This window comes from Beta vulgaris, chromosome 3, assembly GCF_026745355.1.
Source record: "Beta vulgaris subsp. vulgaris cultivar EL10 chromosome 3, EL10.2, whole genome shotgun sequence".
NCBI lineage: Eukaryota > Viridiplantae > Streptophyta > Magnoliopsida > Caryophyllales > Amaranthaceae > Beta > Beta vulgaris.
In genome coordinates, this window is record NC_079204.1 from 15,315,102 (window position 1) to 15,335,505 (window position 20,404).

At 34.5% G+C, this 20,404-nt stretch overlaps 2 protein-coding genes across 2 annotated transcripts in view; one reads left to right on the top strand and one right to left on the bottom strand.

Annotated features, from left to right (window-relative positions):
• The window catches only part of LOC125495511 (uncharacterized), a gene marked incomplete at its 5' end in the record, with an annotated part of 13,052 nt that extends 2,112 nt beyond the window's left edge, over nt 1-10,940 (top strand). The window contains one exon of the mRNA XM_057393308.1: nt 10,458-10,940. Coding sequence (XP_057249291.1) covers nt 10,458-10,940 — 483 coding nt within the window. The remainder of the gene's footprint in view (nt 1-10,457) is intronic.
• The window catches only part of LOC104888962 (putative wall-associated receptor kinase-like 16), an 18,398-nt gene extending 6,959 nt beyond the window's left edge, over nt 1-11,439 (bottom strand). Inside the window, exon 1 of the mRNA XM_048641162.1 lies at nt 10,323-11,439. The gene's annotated coding sequence lies outside the window, so the exon portion shown is untranslated. The remainder of the gene's footprint in view (nt 1-10,322) is intronic.
• Between the last annotated feature and the right edge of the window lie 8,965 nt (nt 11,440-20,404).

Genomic DNA, 20,404 nt, shown 5'->3' on the forward strand with positions numbered 1-20,404 from the left:
AAGGAACAATGAATACCACCAAGAAACTTGAGGAAGGTTACTCCACTCAAAGGCCTCCTATGTTCAATGGGAAGTACTACAACTACTGGAAGAACCGCATGGAGATATTCATCAAAGTTGAAAACTATCAGGTATGGAGAGTCATTGAAGTTGGTGATTTCAAAGTCACAACTACAAATGACAAAAACGAGGTAACTCTAAAACCTCTCTCTGATTTTGACAAATCTGATTTTGAAAAGATGGAAGTAAATGGCATGGCTATTAAACTGTTGCATTGTGGACCTAGACCCCATGAACATAATAGGATCATGGGATGCAAATCCGCAAAGCAAATATGGGATTTACTAGAAGTAACCCATGAAGAAACTAATGAAGTCAAAAGATCCAAAATTGATTTACTTATGAATCAATATGAACTGTTCTCCATGAAATCCAAGGAAAGCATTCGAGATATGCTTACTCGTTTTACTAACATTATTAATGAGTTAGCTTCTCTTGGAAAGTTTATTTGATCTGAGGAACAGGTTCGAAAGGTTCTTAGGAGTCTTCCTAAGGACAGATAGATGGCTAAAGTCAAGTTTCTCGGTGATTTCAAAGTCACAACTACAAATGACAAAAATGAGGTAACTCTAAAACCTCTCTCTGATTTTGACAAATCTGATTTTGAAAAGATGGAAGTAAATGCCATGGCTATTAAACTGTTGCATTGTGGACTTGGACCCCATGAACATAATAGGATCATGGGATGCAAATCCGCAAAGCAAATATGGGATTTACTAGAAGTAACCCATGAAGGAACTAATGAAGTCAAAAGATCCAAAATTGATTTACTTATGAATCAATATGAACTGTTCTCATGAAATCAAGGAAAGCATTCGAGAATGTTACTCGTTTTACTAACATTATTAATGAGTTAGCTTCTCTTGGAAAGTTTATTTCATCTGAGGAACAGGTTCGAAAGGTTCTTAGGAGTCTTCCTAAGGACAGATGGATGGCTAAAGTCATGCTCTTCAAGAAACAAAAGACTTCACTAAGTTCAACTTAGAACAGCTGGCAGGGTCACTTATGACTCATGAGCTTCACCTTGATACTGAATATGGTGAAAGCTCCAAATCAAAATCAATTGCTCTCAAAGCAGATGATGAAGATGATTCAGACTCGAAGAAGAAGAAGCAGCCCTCATGGTTCGAAAATTTCGAAAGAGTATAGGAACATGAAGAAGGAACTTCAAAGGTAAAACTAAGAAATTTTCTAACAAAGCTGTTTGTCATAAATGTGGTAGTACAGATCACTTCATTAAGGAATGTTCTCTTTGGGAAAATGACAAAACCAAAGAAAGGAACAAGGAACGCTTTGCTGAAAGGAACAAAGAATCAAAGCACCTTTCTCTAAGGCAAAGTGCGCAAAGCATATGATAGCTGCTTGGGGAGATTCAGAGACGGAAGAAGAAGAGGAACAACAAACTGAAGAAACAGCAAACCTTTGCCTCATGGCAAACATGAGAAAAAGAATGAAGAAAAGTTGAGGTAAGTCAACATGGTCTTGAGTCAGACTTAGATTGTAAAACTAGGCCTGAAATATATGATCTTCTTTATGATGCAATTCTTGAATGTAGAGATGAACGTGAAAAACGTAAACAAACGGAACAAGCCTAAAGGTCTGCAAGAACACATAGAATGGCTTAAGAAAATGAGAACAGATGTTGAAACAAGATTCTTTGATTTATTTGATAAAAACTTAAAATCAAAGAATGATATGAAAGTTTGAAAAATGAAAATTATCTAATTAATTTAGAGATTTCACACTTGAAGGAATTTGTCCCTGTTCTGAGTTCCTTTGATATAAGATCAACTCCTTTGAAAGGATACAGATCTGAGATTGAAAATTTGAATAAAGAGAAAATTTTTTTAAAGGAACAGATCTGTAATCTTAAAAGGGAACTGGTTGTCGCAAGGAACAGAGGCAAAATATGGCGGTTCCTAAGTGGATTGAGAAACCACAGACCAAAAGGAAAGAAGGTCTTGGTTTTGAAAACTACAAGAAAAGGAACAAGACAAAGAAATATGTTGATCTACCTAGTGATAAATTTTGTATGTATTGTGGAAAGGTAGGTCATTACATAAATCAATGTCAACTAAAATCTGAGATGATTGGCAAAATGTGAAATAAGTAAGAAAAAATGGGTTGTCAAAACAATCCTAGTCAAGAACAGGAACCCACGAAAGATGGGGTTCCTACAACTAACAACTAGTTGATTTTTGCAGGTTGGAGTGAGGGGAACAACACATGGTATCTCGATAGTGGTTGTTCCAAGCACATGACAGGAGACAAAACTAAGTTTCTCTCACTCACAACCTATGAAGGTGGAAGTGTAACATTTGGTGACAATAAGAAAGGTAACATAGTTGCCATGGGTAAGGTTGGTAAGTCACCACTACACTCCATTGAAAATGTATTTTTAGTTGAAGGTCTAAAACATAATCTATTAAGTATTTCTCAATTCTGTGACAAGGGAAATACTGTAAAATTTGATAAAGAAAAATGCTTGATCATCAACATTAAAACTAAGAAGGTTATCTTGGAAGGAACAAGGAAAGGGAACACATACATTGTGGATCTTGACCTTGTTCCTCAAATCAATTTAACTTGTCTTAGTGTTATTGAAGATGATTCACTTCTTTGGCACAAGCGTCTAGGACATGCTAGCTTTTCATTACTTGAGAAACTTAGATCAAAAGATCTGTTTTAGGATTACCATCCATAAAATTTCATATTGATCAAGTTTGTGATGCATGTGCACGAGGTAAGCAAGTAAGATCCTCTTTCAAATCTAAAACGATTGTAAGTACCACTAAACCATTAGAATTAATTCATATGGACTTATGTGGACCCATGAGAATTCAAAGCAGAAGTGGAAAGAGGTATGTACTTTTTATTGTAGATGACTACTCTAGGTATACTTGGGTTATTTTTCTCACTACTAAAGATGAAACTTATGATGAGTTCCTTGTCTTTGCTAAAAGAGTTCAAACATTGAGTGGTCATAAAATAATGCACATTAGATCAGATCATGGCAAAGAATTTGAGAATTATAAATTTGATGACTTAAGCAGAGATAATGGCCTAGATCATAATTTTTCTGCCCCTAGAACACCACAACAAAATGGTGTTGTAGAAAGGAAAAATAGAACTTTGGAGGAAATGTCTAGAACCATGTTAATTGCTAGTGAGCTTCCAAGGAACTTTTGGGCTGAAGCTGTTAATACTGCTTGTCACATAATTAATCGTGCCATGATGAGACCTATCATTAAAAAACTCCTTATGAACTTTATTTTGGAAAGAAACCAAATATCACCTATTTTAGAACATTTGGTGCAATGTTATGTGCATAATAATGGAAAAGATAATCTTGGAAAATTTGATGCAAGGAGTGATGAAGCAATATTTTTAGGATACTCTCACATAGTAAAGCTTATAGAGTATATAACAAGAGAACTATGTGTGTTGAAGAAAGATTCACGTAATCTTTGATGAATCTGACAAATACAATCCAAGCATACAGGTTGATGACTATGAGATTGGGTTGTACAACCAATGAGAAAAATGCAGATTCAAAGAAGAAGAAGAAGTAAAGAGGAAAGGAACGAGGAATTGAAATAATACATCATGATGTTCCTGTTCCTCAAGGAGGAGAAGATGTTCTGTTCCTCAAAATGAAGGAACAGAGTCAACGAGGCTAACAGAGGAACAACTGATCAGAGTTCCTCATCTACTCAAGGAACTCATGAGGAACAACATGTTCCTATAAGAGAGTTTCAACCAAAACCTTGGAGACAACAAAAGTCACATCCAATGGAACTCATAATCAGCGACATATCCAAAGGTACGCAAACTAGATCTCAGTTAAGGAACTTTTGTGCATTTCATGCGTTCCTATCAATGATGGAACCAAGAAATCATGAAGAAGCCTTAACTGACTCTGATTGGATTACTGCTATGCAAGCTGAATTAAATGAGTTTGAAAGAAACAAGGTATGGCATCTAGTTCCCTCATCTAAACAACAAAAAGTAATTGGCTTAAAGTGGGTGTTTAGAAACAAACTAGATGAATATGGAACCATTGTAGAACAAAGCTAGAATTGTAGTAAAAGGTTATAATCAACAAGAAGGAATAGTTATGAAGAAACCTTTGCTCCTGTAGCTAGATTAGAAGCCATTAGAATTTTAATTGCATTTGCTGCTTACATGGGATTTAAACTATATCAAATGGATGTTAAGTGTGCATTTCTAAATGGCTATCTAAATGAAGATGTATATGTTGAACAACCCCCAGGTTTTGAAAATAATAATCTCCCAAATCATGTCTACAAGCTTGATAAAGCTCTTTATGGGTTAAAACAAGCACCTAGATCATGGTATGAGAGATTATCAAAGTTCCTTTTAGAAAACAATTTTAAAAGAGGAAAGGTTGATAAAACCTTGTTCCTAAATCTAAAGGAACTGACATTTTGCTTGTTCAAATATATGTTGATGACATCATATTCGGAGCTACAATGAAACATTGTGCAAAGAATTCTCAAGTCTCATGAGAATGAATTTGAAATGAGTATGATGGGTGAGTTAAATTTCTTTCTTGGATACAAATCAAACAAACTGAAAAGGGAATAATTGTTCACCAACAAAAATACATAAAGGAACTATTAAAGAAATATGGCCTCAAAACATCAAAGATAAATCACACTCCTATGGGAACTTCAACTAGATTAGATGAAGACTCCATAGGAACAAGTGTTGATCAAACAAAATATAGAGGAATGATTGGTTCACTTTTGTATCTAACTGCTAGTCGTCCAGACATAGCTTTCAGTGTTGGTTTGTGTGCTAGATTTCAAGCAAATCCAAAGAGTCTCACCTTACTGCGTGAAGAGAATTCTTAGATATCTTAAAGGAACAGATGATCTTGGACTCTACTATCCAAGAAGTGATACATTGAGCTAAAAGGATATGCAGATGCAGATTATGCTGGAGATCTTGTAAATAGAAAAAGCACCTCAGGTATGGCACAATTCCTTAGTCATAGTTTAGTTTCTTGGAGTACCAAGAAACAAAACACAGTTGCTTTATCCACTGCTGAAGCAGAATATGTAGCAGCTGCTGCATGTTGCTCTCAAATGCTTTGGATAAAACAACAACTTAGTGACTATGGAATAAACTTTGATTGTGTTCCTATTTATTGTGATAATACTAGTGCTATAGTATTTCTAAAGATCCAGTGCATCATTCAGAGTTAAACATATACATATCAGACATCACTTTTTAAGAGAAAATGTTGAAAAAGGTTTGATTAAACTTGAGTTTTGTCAAACTGAGAATCAGATTGCTGATATACTAACTAAGCCTTTGCAAAGATATATATGAAAAATTAAGGCTTGAGTTAGGGTTAATAAAATTAAGTGATTGTTCCTATTCATTCCCCCATGTCTTGAATCAATTTGAGTGACTTTGTGTGCTAAAAATAATTGTGTTTAATTGCCTAAGACCATTGCAAATTGGAATGTTACAAAACATAAACATGAATTCAAAGGAATTAAACAACTCACAAATGTCACATAATACTCCCCTTACTGTTCCTAAGGTAAGAAACATGCATGATATGAAAGCATTGATATGTAGCATTAGTTGTTCCTATAGCACAAGTTCCTTAGCATTTATTTTCTTTCCAAAAAAAAACTCAAAAAATCCAAAAATCCGAAAAATCCCAAAAATAAGGAATCAGATTTAATTAAATCTTGATTCTCATTTATCTTCTTTTCGTTTTTTTTTCTTTTTCTTTTTATTAGTTTTATTTTTTCCCGCGTGTCAAAACACTGTTACATGCAACCCTTCCTCTTTAATTCATCTTCTAGAAACCGTGTTCCTCCAACCTTTCATCTTCGCCATTAACAAACTCTCACACCTCTTCACAACCCATAAAAACCCAATCTACTTCACATCATGGCAAGAACCTCACGAAACTTCCTTTTCCAACTCAAAAACTCCAACTCTCTAAAATGGAAAATTCTCCTTCTCCTACCAAAACCCTGAAATCGACCAAATCAAGAAACACCCATAAATGAGCAACATTAGAATCTCCAAGAAGGAGTATGCGAGAAGAAATTAATTGGGGAAGATGATGAAGAAGAAACCCCGGAACAAACTCAGGGGGAAGAAGATGTCACTCCTGTTCCTTCCAAAGGAACGGTTTCTTCTTCTTCCAAGAAACGGGTTGAAAGAAGCTAATCACGGTATGTTCTAGGTTTTTGTGTAGATCTAGAATGGGCAAATAAAGTAGAATTTCATGAATTAACAAACATTCTAAAGGAACAGGGTATGGAATTCTTATTTGAATTGCATTTAACAATGCACTTGTTCCTTTAGCAATGGATGAATTTGTGCGAATTTTACAATACTGATGGTCTTTGCACAACTGAAGTTAGGGGAAAGAAAATTAAGTTTAATCAAGCCACATTGGGAAAGTTTGGGAAGTTCCTTGCAAAGGAAATATTATATTTAAACGGAAAGGAACTTTTCTTTCCTAATTTTCCTCAGGATAAAATTGTTGAATTATTTGGAGGAACTGCTGGTCAGAAACAAATAAATCATAACCTACTCTCTCCCTTCACAAAATCTTTTCAACTTAGTGTGGAGAGCACTCATTCCTGCACTGAAAAGAGGAATGAAGTGGGTCTCTTAGACATGTGCTACATGTTGTTTAGAACACCACATACAAATCAACTTCCCTTCTCTCTTTATCCAACATCTTACCCACTGTATCGAGAATCACTGTGTTATTGGTTATGGAGCCTTGGTTACATCTCTCCTTCATCACTTTGAAGTGAGACTAACTGGATGGCCTACTTTAGGAGTTAAGCAGGGGAATATCTTGAATGAGAAAACTCTTAATGGCTTGGATCTTTCTGTCCAAGAAGGAGTACTCATTCAAGGGAGAACATCCCCCAGTTCCTCTAGCAAGAGAAAACTGTCTAAGGTAGTTATTGAGGAACAAGATGATGATGTTATTCTGGAGGAACCAATTCCTACACCGGAGGAACCTAAACCAAAGAGGTGTAAACACATAGCCAAAAGCCTACCTCCTGTTCCTAAGAGAGTGAGGAGAGCACTCGATTGAAAATAGCTCATTCTCCTCTATTCCATCCAACAAGGACTTTCCTTTAGTCCTTTCTGATGCGGAGGAACAGGAACACCCAACTCTCAAGGAACCCACTCCACCAACATTTCCAAAACCTTCTGTTCCTTTCAGAAAACTAACCTCTCTCTCTCCCTCATCCTTTTCTCTTCCTTCCAGTTTTGACAGATTAAGGATGATTAACTGGACCTAACCCTTTTGCTTCCACCTCTACAACTCTTCCACCAACACCACCTTTCTCCCTCCCATTTACAACACCTTCTCCATCTGTTTCCTCTCCGGAACTGATGGTCCTTCAATCAACCACTCCAGTTCCTCCACCAAACCCTACTACTGCCTCGGTTCCAAGGGTAAGGAACAAGTTCTCCGGATGACTGTGGCTGGGTAATGATGTTGTCTTCCTGCACAACACATGATAAAATTCTATAATCACCTACACTGGACTTTGGATGCTAAAACTGACAAAATGCTGGTCTTATGAAGATTCTAAGTGATACGGTGATTGAGCAACAAAAGAAGATGGAAACTATGGCACTAGCCTTGGAGGAGTTGAAGGAACGAGTTGGTGTCAATCATGGTGAAGTAATGAAGAAACTGAGGATGTGGTTGAAGAAGAAATTGTTGAGGAACACCATTCCCCTTCCCTTTCTTAGTTCTTAGTTTCCTGTTTCCTTTTCGAGGAACAAGACTTTTGTTTAGTTCTTATCTTTTTCTTTCTTTGTTTGTTTTTTTTGGAACAAGTGCTATATAAACAATGACTTTTGCTATTATGTCTGTGTTTGTGAATATTTATGCATAATTTCTTCCTTGGAATGGCTAGTATTATGTGATTGATGTTTGAGCAAGTTTATCCTTTGAATTCTAACTTAACCAAAATGGTGCTTGCTTATGGTCTTAAGGTGTTAAACCAATTCATAAACACGCAGAGTCTATCTTTTTGAGGATGACAAAGGGGGAAAAGATTTAAGGAACAAACTGTAAATAAAATAATTAGAAATGAAAAATAAAAAAATAGGAAAAATTAAAAAATAGGTTAAGGTAAATGAAAAATCAAAATTCAAAGTAAGTTACTTAATTTTGTTTTATTGTTCATTTTCTTCTTTATTGTTTTATCGTTCTTCATTCACTTATATTATTTGTTATTTCCTTAGTTTGTACCTTTGTTGTCATCATCAAAAAGGGGGAAATTGTTGAACCCTAGTTTTGATGATGACAAAGAAACAAAGATGCAAACTAAGTAGTGAACTAATGAGTTATTTAAGTGTATGATTTTTAAGGTATCAATGAAAGGAACTAGGAGAATACGAAGTCAAGGAAGAAGTCAAGAGAGGATTTCAAAGGCTAAGTAAAGAAGTTTCTAAAGTTGATACTGGAGCAAGCATTGGATCAAGAAGAATAAAAGCAAGGCTTTTATTTTCTAGTTCCATTGTAAAGGAACAAAGTAAGGATGGTAAGGAACATTGGCAGTTTATTTGAGAATGAGAGTTTGTTCCTTTCTAAGGAACAAACTAAGTGGCACTAAACGAATCTGTTAAAGGAACTTGATTATATAAAAGGAACTAGACTTAGGCTGAAGTAAGTAAACGGTACAATTATGAATTGAGTAAGTCATGCCAAAAATAGGAAATCAGTTTTATACTAAGTGAAAATCAGTTTTAATAGAAAATCTTTTAAGGAAAAGATTTTGTTTTTCGAAAAAGATAAGAAAATAATTATCCGGTTTTTATGAAGATTTATTTAAAAGATAATATTTTCTTAAAGATTAAAATTCATTTTAATAATAAATCTGTTTTATTTTAACTGATTTTCGGATAAAGCTCAAGAAACTCCTAATCTTTAGGAGTTGTGGCTAAAAATATCCACTTCAAAATGAGATCATGGGATCATGGGACATGATAAGGAACGTGTTCCTTAGGGGAAGGAACATCATGGGTTAATGGATTAACATGAACTCGATTTTAATCCCACGTTCTATGTGATTAGTCACTATAAATATTGAAGTCTAAATAAGTTCCAAAGTGTGTCTGACTAAGTAATTAAGTGAGTTTAACTAATTAAGTGTCAGTGCCTTCATTCTCTCATAATAGCCATTTGTTCTTTCTTTCTTACTCTAATTCCACTAAGCTTATTTCGATCAATTGTATTTTGGTTTTTGGGGTAAGGGAACTTTGAGTGAAGTTCTGTAGAAGAGAAGCTTTGAGAAAAGCTAGTAAGAGTGAGAAAACTTCGAGTGAAGTTGAGAGGAACTACTGTTAAAGGAACAGTGGCTCAGGAACTTGAGTTTAGGAACTCAAGGTATGGCTCGAGAATAGAATTAGGTTGTAACCAAGTTGTTCGGCCTAATTAGTGAAAGAGTTGAGTTTAAATCCCTAGTGGTCGAGGTTGTTTCTTCTTGTTGGGCCCAAGAAGTTTTTCCTCGTAAAAATCCTTTGTGTTCCTCTAGCTTGTTTATTCGTTTAAGTTTAAATTTCCGCAAAAAGTTACGTTTATTTCTACACCTACAATTCACCCCCCCCTCTTGTAGTGTTCCTAGGGAAATAACAAATAATGATAATAATAATAATAAAACAATAATAATGATGATGATGATAATAATAATAATAATAATAATAATAATAATAATAATAATAATAATAACAATAATAATAATAATAATAATAATAATAATAATAATAATAATAATAATAATAATAATTATAATTATAATAATAATAATATAATAATAATAATAATAATAATAATAATAATAATAATAATAATAATAATAATAATAATAATGGTGGTGGTGGTCGTGGTGGTTGTATGGTAGGGGGATGTGGGGTAATCTCAAACCTTGGGGGATGGTGAGTAATCAATTTAAGGGAAAGTCGGGTAATCCTAAAAACAAAAAAGGGTAAAGGCTTTGAAAAGCCACTAACCAAACACTCACAAAAGGAAACATTGAACTCAATTTACATTTAAATATAATGATTTTGAGATAATCGGTCTAGAGAGAGATTCTCTAACTTCTCTCTAGAATATTGTTTACTGTTCTATTGATTTGGCTCTTCTGCAACTGCTAGAGCTATGGCGAAAGGATCGAAACAAAGGTAATGGTGGATAAAAATTGAAGAAACAGTTCAAATTGTGAATAAACCTCAAATAATTGATGCGAAGAAACAGAAAATCATGAATGAAATTGGAGATGCTGCTGCTCTAAGCTGGAGATGATGAATCACTTGCATCAGCGGATTTAAATGATTCAGAGCTGGATAGATCCAATTTTCTTTAGGCTAGAACTCAAGTTGATAATTGGATTGCATCAATTCGAACTTCATTGAGACAGTCAACAAATCAGGCGAATCCTTCACATCATCCTATGCAACATTTAGCAAGTACTACTCGACATAATACTGGTAATAATGTGAACTGGAGGCAAAACCTGTTTGCTAATATTAGAGAGGAGGGTATAGATTTGACTCAGGTGAATAATGATGCAAATGTGAAGGAAGTAACTGCTGAGGTTGTCATTCTGGAGGAGGATGTCAATGAGGAGATTGAATTTTGGGAGTCGTTGATTGTTTGCTATGTGTTAGGTATAAAGCCTACATATAGTATTGTTAATGGATTTATACGTAGAATTTGGTGTAAATATGGTGTTGAGAGGATTGTTATGAGTAATAATAGAGTTTTTGTGGTTAGATTTCGAAATATGGAGGGAAAACAAAAAGCTCTAGATGCTGGACCTATTATGTTTGATAAAAAAAACCAGTGATTATGAAGAGCTAGCATCTTGATTTGGATCTCTTAGCTGAAACTGTTAAGGTGGTGCCAACTTGGATAACATTGCCATGTTTATCATCGAAGTATTGGGGACAAGTGGCTCTAAACAAAATTTCTAGTCTAATTGGTAAACCAATTCGTATTGACGGAACAACTACATAAAAAATAGATATCATTGAATATGCCAAAGGAAATTGAGTTTGTTATTGAGAAGGGGATTACGATGAATGAGAAGGTCGGTTATGAATGTAAGCCAATTTATTGTGGGGACTGTAGAGATATTGGCCATACACTGGAGTATTGTAGGAGAAAGAAATATGAATTGGCTCTTGTTAAGGTTAAGCCTAGGCAGATGTGGGTAGCTAAATCTAGAGCTAATCCTGTCACGCAAGCTCCTAAGCCAGTAACAAAATCAGTGGTGCAGTTTGAGGTATATGGAAATGATATGAATGTGACTGAGAACAACAAGTAGGGTACAAGATGTGGCAGGAGAAAACTAATCATAATTTAGTAGAGCCAGTGAGAAAGAATCAAGAAGGAGAGGCAACACATGCTCCAAATGATGTGGCAGGATTTTCATCATGTGCAGCAGTAGGGGTGCAAGATGTGGAGAAGGAAAGGCAGGTGATATGGATCAGACAAGAAGATTCAAGATAACTGGATTAGTGGATCTTATGAATTAATGGGTTTGGATCATCTTACAAGTCAAGGTTGTGAATTGTGTTTTATTGTAGTTTTATTTGTTAAGGGCCAAAATTATCTTATTTATTTCAGTTCCTAAGTTGTTTATTATTTTATTAGGAGTATAATTCTAGTTGAATAAGACATTCAAATCCTAGTTGGCTTAGTATTCCTAATTATATTAGAATTATAGTTTAGCTAGAATTCTAGTGGTAGTAGAAGTCTTTTACTTACAAGGTTAAGACTATCCTACGAATGATAGGTTTTACTTATTTTAAGCTAGTTAGTAGTCAATTAGTTTATCTTTTAGCTTTTCTAGTTATCTTTTATGTTTTCTAGTCCTAGTATAATTACGTATTTGTAATGCCTATATAAGGCATCTTTCGATTATTAATAAAATGCTTAATTAATTAGGCCAGGAGTGACTTGATTGAATCAAAACCCTATTTGAGAGTTGAGGAGTGATAAATCAAATAGTACTAACCTTTTGTTCGAGTGTGTTCATTAGAAATTCAACCAACAAACAATACAGATCCAATCTTTCTTTCAAGATTCTTGAGAAATCTAAAACTTCACTAAAATGTCGAATCAAGTCCACATCAGTAGGAAAATGAGGTAGTGGTCTTACCTAATGGATAGTATTGGCATATGGAATCCTAGAGGCCTGAATAGTCCTCTAAAGCATATTAAGGTAAAGAATTTCTTGACTCAATATAATATAGGGTTATTTGGGTTGCTTGAAATTAGGGTGGCAGAATATGATTGATATGGCTTGCTAGTATGTTTGTTATTAATATATGTGAGTATTTTGCACAATTTATTCACTGTGAAGTCTTACATAAAGCTACTGGAAGAGCTTTGATGTTACAATTGTTTATGGCTTTAATGGCCATGAGGATAGAGAGAGTTTATGGGGCAGTTTGGTGGATATTACTAGAAGAATTCAAGGTGCTTAGAGTATCATGGGAAATTTCAATAATGTCCTCAACTTGGAGGATAGAATTGGATCTTCAATAACCTTGGAGGAAGTGGCATACTTCAGGCAATGTGTTAGGGATTGTAACATCTTCCATGTAGGAGCTAGTGGCCCTTTCTTCACATGGTCCCATAAACAAGAAGGGGAGCATAGGATTTTCTCTAAAATTTATAGAATACTCAGTAATGAAGCATCATAGTAATGTTTCAGAGCAACTAATGTTATATTTTTACCTGAAAGTATTTCTAACCATTGTCCCTCTGTCTTAAAGCCTGATAATAGTGTGGTGAGTAGAGATAAGCCTTTTAAATATTACAATATGTGGGGGCTTGCTGAAGATTTTATGGATAGAGTGCAGGTAAACTGGCAGCAAGAAGTTCAGGGGGTTCTTATAGATAGACTTGTGGTGAAATTGAAAAGTTCAAAGAATTGCTTGAGGTTGCTTAATAAAGATAGATACTCTAGCATTGAGAATGAGATAAAGACTTTAATTAGACTCACTAAGATACAACTGGGGATTCAGAGCGACCCTTTGAGTGTAGATCTTCATGTGAAAGAAGAGAAAGCTATGCAAGAGTATAATATGCTGAATAAAGCTAGAATAACTTTTTTGAAGCAAAAAGTGAAGGGTGAATGTTTGAAGTGCTGATGAAAATACAGCTTATTTTCATGCTTGTAGTATAAAGAGAAGAAGTCATCATTAGGTTTACAGGATCAAAAACATTGATGGTGAATGGAAAGAAGATTCACAAGGTATTGAAAAGGCATTTATTGAGTATTATGAGAGATTAATGGGTACAATTGATGAAAACACATGTGCATTGAGTAGCAGAATTGTTAATGAGGGATCTTTGATAACTTTAGAGCAACAATTGGCTTTTTATGCTCAGTTCACAGGATAAAATGTCAAAAGAGCTTTGTTTGAAATTCTTGAAACAAGGCAGCAACCCCTAATGGCTACTCAAGTGGATTTTTAAAGAAGGCTTGGCCTAGTATTGGAGAGGAGGTGATTGCAATTGTGTTAGGCTTTTTCCACACTGGTAAAATTCAAAAACAAATCAATTCAACCACTCTTTACTTCATCCCTAAGTGTGAACAACCTGAACATGTTACACAATTTAGACCCATTGCTTGTCGTAATGTGATCTATAAAGTGATCTCTAAGATGCTTTGCTTAAGATTGAAGAGTGTTTTTTCAATTATTGTGGATCAAGTGCAGAGCGCCTTTATTGAAAAAAAAATGATTATGCACAACATTCTTATACGCCAAGACATGTTTAAGCAATACAGAAGTAAAAGCTTTCTTGTCAAATGTACAATGAAGATACACTAGTAGAATAAACGCTATTTGCTGCGGTTAAAAAGTGGCCTATTGCAGCGGTTTTGGGCGCGCAGCAATTACGAGGGCAGCAATAGGTATTAATTATATTGCTGCGGTTTTAAACCGCAGCAATATTTAACAATATTGCTGCGGTTTTTATGCCAAACCGCTGCAATATTTTTATGTATTATATATTTAACAGAGAGTATTGCTGCGGTTATGGGCCAATACCGCAGCAATATGTCAAACTATTGCTGCGGTTTTGGCCCAAAACCGCAGCAATAGGTCTCGGTAACCAAAAAAATTTTTTTTTTTTTTTGCATTTTGCAATCAAATTTGAAATATTAAAAGCAAGCAACTAACCCATTAACTATCGACCAAAATTCTAAACAAACTGAAGAGAAAATGACATATAAATCTCATTAATATATAAAGATAAAATTAAAATGGCATATAAATCTCATTAATATATAAAGATAAAAAAAATAGTTACATAAATATTACAAAAGATCAAAAAGCAGATTTAAAACAACAATTATAACTAACTAATAAAAACAAATAATATACTAAAAAAAATAAGAAACTGATAATAAAAAAAAATCTTAAGACTACAGACAAACAGAAAATTCTGAAAACAAAAAAATTGAAAAAAAAAGAAAAAAAAAATTACAGAAAATTCTGAAACAAAAAAAACGAAAAATTATGTTGTGTATTTTCGGTGAGGACGAATCAACGGAGCAAGCGTAAAAACGAATTTTTTTTTGAAATTTTTATGTATTATATATCAGAAAATTAAACAAAACAAACAAAAAAAAAGACGAATTACAAAAAAAAAAATACAGATCTGACGAAAATAAAATTTACACAAAAAAAATTCGGATCTAAAAAACTAATAAAAACCAAAAATGGGAAAGTGGAGTCTGGTGAAGTGGATTCTTGCCCGACGAGGTGCAGTGGACGAAGAACAGCCGGTGGGCGGCCTGGTGAAGTCGACGAAGGTTGACGGAAGATCTGGATGTGCAGCAGCCGAGACCGAGAAAATGGGAAGTGGAGTCGACGAAAGTGGGCGGAAGAAAATGGAAAGTGGATTCTTTCGTTCGAATGTTGACGGAAGGCCGTGAGCCGACGAAGAACGGCCGGTGAGCGGACGAAGAAAGGCCGGTGAGCGGCTTGGTGAAGAACGACGAAGATAACACGTGGGTTGAGAGAGATGAGAGGATGAGAGGGAGAGAAGTTGAGAGAGAAGGTAACGCAGCATGGGTTTTGAGAGGAAAACTGATGAAAAAACCCTAAGTCATGGGTTTTATATAAATTTTTAAAGATATTGCTGCGGTTTCTAATAAAAACCGCAGCAATATATTAAATTATTATATTTAATATTATTTTAATATATTGCTGCGGTTTATGATCAAAAACCGCAGCAATATATTTGGTCAAATATTTAATTTTTTCTAAAATTTTTCTGTTGATACCATATTGCTGCGGTTTTAGGTTGAAACCGCAACAATATATTTATTTTATATTTTATTTTTCTTTTTACGTGTTATATTGCTGCGTATAGGTAAAACCGCAGCAATATCACCGCAGCAAATAGCATTTATTCTACTAGTGATAACATCCAAGATGTTTCTAGGATAAGCTAATGTGGTGTAGATTTGCAATCCCTAAGCATAATTTTATTTGTTGGCTTGCTGTTAGGAATCGAATCTATACAAAAGATAGATTGAAACAGTGGGGGATTCTCGCTGATGATGAATGTTCTATCTGTCAGAGGCTGGAAGAAACTCATAACCACTTACTCTTTGAATGTGAATTCAGTACTAGACTGATGCAATTAGTACTGGGCTGGATTCAAATCAGATGGGTTGACAGATCGTTGGTTATGTGGTACAAGCTGATTGAAAGGAGGAAATGCTCTGGTTTCCAGAGGAAAGTGTATAATGCCTCACTCAATGCTACTGTGTATGCAATCTGGCATACTCGAAATGATGCTGTTTGGAATGCTAAAGTTAACAATCCAAGAAGTGTCTTTGAAAAGATTAAAAGAGACGTTATCTATAGAAATAAAGCACATAGTCCTGAGAGAATGAACATCAGGGATAGTGATTGGTGGGAAAGCCTATATAGTAGTGTGTAATTGGTTGTATCTAGCTGTGATTAGCCTCCTTGAGATGAAGAGTCCAACCTAGTTGGTTTGTTCAGATCTTGGAGGCTTTAGGGTGTATATATGCCTTGTTTGAGCTTATATATTTCTCTCCTTACTGGTTCAAAAAAAAAATGTACAATGAAGATAGATTCGAGAAGCTTTAATGCACAAGTTAAACTTTCCTAGTCAACTCATAAAATGGATTATGAATTGTATTGCCACCCCTTCCTTTTCACTAAGCATTAATGGCAATTTGTGTGGCTTTTTTAGAGGAAAGAAAGGTCTCAGACAGGGAGACCCAATCTCTCTACTTCTTTTTGTGTTGGTGATGGAGTATTTCACTCGGATACTCAAGATGATGAGCTGAAAAGCATGGTTTTCTTTCATCACAGATGTGCTGAAGTGAGCCTTACTCACTTCATTAGTATTTGCAGATGATTTCATGCTCTACTACAAAAGGGATGTTAAATCAGTTATATTGATGGTTAGCGCTTTGAAGGCCTTCTCTCAAGTTTCAGGGCTCCATGCTATTATAGACAAGAAAGACGTGTACTTTGGCAATGTGAAATAAGATATACACAAGAGAGTTTTACAAGCTATAGGGTTCATTAAAGGCACCTTTCCCTTTAGGTAACTTCGGTGTACCAATTTCTGCTAGAAGATTAACATTAGCAGATTGTGACATATTAATTGATAAGGTTGTTAAAAGAATTTTGTGTTGGTCATGGAGACATATGCCATATGCAGCTAGGAGTGTCCTTGTGCAATTTGTTTTTGATGAGTATACATACTTATTGGGCTCATGTTTTCTTAATGCCTAAGAGTGTCCTAGAGAAAATATATGCAAACTTGTAGATCTTTCCTCTGTGAGGGAAAATCACAATTACACAAACCACCCATAGTGGCTTGAGAGTGGGTTTTTAGAACAAAGAAAGAAGGGGGGGTTTCTAGGAATGAGGGATTGTTTGAGATGGAATACAAATAGCAGCAAATAGCTTAAAAAGAGCTAGGATGTCTTGTGGATCAAATGGATGCATAATGTCTATATCAAAGACACCAACTAGTGGGATTATGAAGCAGCAAGGACAGATAGTTGGAGTTGGAAAATGCTATGTAAAGTGAAGAATCAGTTGAAGCCAGCCTACAGTGAGAGCCAGTGGCTTGATGACACTAAGAATAATTTAATCAAGGAAGGCTATGGTTGGTTAGTTTGCAATCATAAAAAAGTCAATTGGCACCACTAGGTTTGGAATACAATAAATATTCCAAAACATGCTTTCATCTCATGGCTAGCAACTTGGGAGAAGTTAAGAACTCGAGAGAAATTGCAGCAAGCAGGAATTTATTGTTCTGATGCTAGATGCTTATTGTGATCTCAAGGAAATGATCCCCATGTACACTTATTTTTTTAAGTGTCCAATCAGTGAGCAAATCTGTAGAGGCATCATGAATTGGGTGGGTATTTCTTTCATAGCTCAAGAAAGTCTTTACACAAATTGGAAAAAATGGGGCAGGAAGTTTAGGTCCAAGAAGCAGCAGTGTAAATTAGTTATGCAATTTTGGCGGCTACTGTCTACTATTTATGAAAGGCAAGAAATCACTCTTTGTGGCAGGGTACTGTGTTGAAGCCTGAAATGATTATTAAATAGATCAAAGCTGATGTTTGTATTAGAGTGAGAAGTAAATTGATTGATAGCTGGAGGAATAGAGATATGAACTGGCTTAATTTCTTGTGCAATCTTGATCGACTTGTTTTTTGTTTGTTTCTGGATGCTGATGGTTTGTTTTGTTGGGTGTTGTGGTGTTTTGTAGCTTTTCCTACTCCTTGTGTGAGCAGAGGTGGGATGTATTTGGAGGCAATTTAGTGCTTTTGGTAATATTAATTACATTTTACCAAAAAATAACAAGGAACTCAATTCCCTTTTTCTTTCTTGAAATCCTCCAACCAAACGCCGCCTTAAGAGTTTGGCTCCAAGACTTTTAATCTCATGTGATATAGATGTATAATAGAATCAAAGCTAATTAATGTTATTTCAACATGTTTAATTATTTTTGAAAAATGAGAAAAAAGAGACTCGAAATTGCCTTTAGTTTCCATTCACTATTATTAGTTCCAAACAAAATCCAACTCGAGTCAAGTTTTGACTGAGTTTTAACCAAGTCGGGTTTAAGTTGTTTGAGAGCTGATTAACTTGTTAAAAACCGTTAGTCGTTGTAGGATATTATAATAAGCGTGACACCCTTCACTAAATCAATTAGCGATTCACTAAATTACTTGCCTCTATTCCAAAGACAAAAATATATCTAAAATGACTCAACAGATGTGGGGACATGTATCAATACTGCTAATAAGCAAATATTCTATATTGAGTGTGGATTACCGCTAATCACCATTATCATTAAATGTAGACCATGGATGTCAGTTATGCAAATCCTATCGTTAGGATATTCACTAATATTTAAGATTTTATTTATATCTTCATATACAACAAATATATATTTATTCATTTAAAAACCTATGGCAACAAATTATTATTTTTTTCATTGTTTTATTTCTTAAATAACTACTCTGTTTATCCCAAAATATAGCTGTCATTTCATTTTGGGCACAAGAATTAAGGAAACGATAATTGTGGTGTACTTTTTTTGACAGTTTGTTTTGGAATTATTGGCATTAAAAATGAAAAAGAACAAGAACATTAATAGGCGGGCATGTGAAAAGAGGAGAGAGAGATACACAAAGAGTATAAGGTGTATTTAGTTATACCAAAAAATGAGATTAAGGGAGCATGAAACGGGGGTGTTAAAAATCATATGGAAAGGGGAGAGAGAGGGGGAGAAAGTGTGTAAAAAGTGATGTTTTAAAATGGAAACAAGAGAAGTGGAAAAAATATTTTAGAACACCCAAATTGAAACAAGGAAACTATATTTTAGAATAGAGGGAGTACAAGATTAAATTAATATCCTAATGTACAATGATATACATGAGATCAAAAGCCTAAATTTGCTATAGTGGTGATTAGCGGTGATGACACTCACCGAAGCCTCATTGACTAATAAGTACTTTACCTCTTTCTTGAGAGAAGGGTGTCCTAACTTTCATTATGTACCAAAAAAAAAAAAAAAAAAAAAAAAAAAAGAAGGTACTTTACCTGCAGTGACGAAAACCGGTGTGAGCCAAGCTCTTATATTAGATACGCAACGGTCAGTCTTCGTCCCATTCCCATGGTGGCCCTTTGGACATTGACAGTTGTAGCCTCCAATAATATTGATACAATACCCCGGTTTCTCACATTCATTTTGATTCTTGCACTCATCAACATCTGAAAAAAGATTCAATATAAGACTTTGAAAACTACAAAATAAAAACTATTGTTGGGTAATAAAACGACAGTTTTGTCGTTTTTTTTCGAATTATGAAAACCCCCTCATGAAGTGCGATTGAGTGCCCCTCTCATATTGTTGTCATGATAAAATATAAGAGGCTTAAATGAATCCTCCAGAAAAGCAACAATAAAAACATAGGACGAACGTTCACAAACGATAATGTAGAAATATTAGATAAGAGAGAATAATATCTATATTACAATAAAAAAAAATTTAGAAATTGTGTAGTATAGGATTTGATCCCAAGACCTCAAGTACATATACTAAAGTGTTAATCACTAGACTAAATTGTATTTAGTGTTATTATCATAAAGTATTGTATTAATAAATTAATTTTTTTTACCCGGGACATAGCCCGGGTCTAATAACTAGTTTCATCAATAAATATGCACAAATGCTACAAATGTCAACTACAGGGATTATACACTCCCTTTGTTAATCCTTTTAGTTTTTTTGAGTTAAAATTTTTAAAGAGATAAAAAAGTCAAAATAAGAAAAGCATATAGGAACATAAGAATAGTGCATTTTTTTTGTTCCCAACCAACTGTAGTCGTAGCTAGTTGGGATGGATGTAGCAGTATTAATGTTTTGTTTGGGGAAGCATTATTTCAGTTGACTTAAATGATAAAATGTTATAATTTAAAGTCACTTTATATGATTAGTGGTGTTTAACGGAGGAACTTAAATAAAATTTACCTCCAAAATTTGAATGAAATTGAGTTGGAGTAAAATATAGCGTTTGAGATCAGGTGCTGAATTTTATTTTTATTTTTTTTTATTTTCTTTTTATCTTTTCAAGCCTAAAAAAATATTTTCCTTTTATCTTTTTACGCCTAAAAAGATATTTCAGCTACAATCATAAATAATTTTACCAAACAGGTTATGCAATCAGCTAGCTTATCAGTTTCAACACCTTAACAGTTTCAGCACCTTAACAGTTTCAGC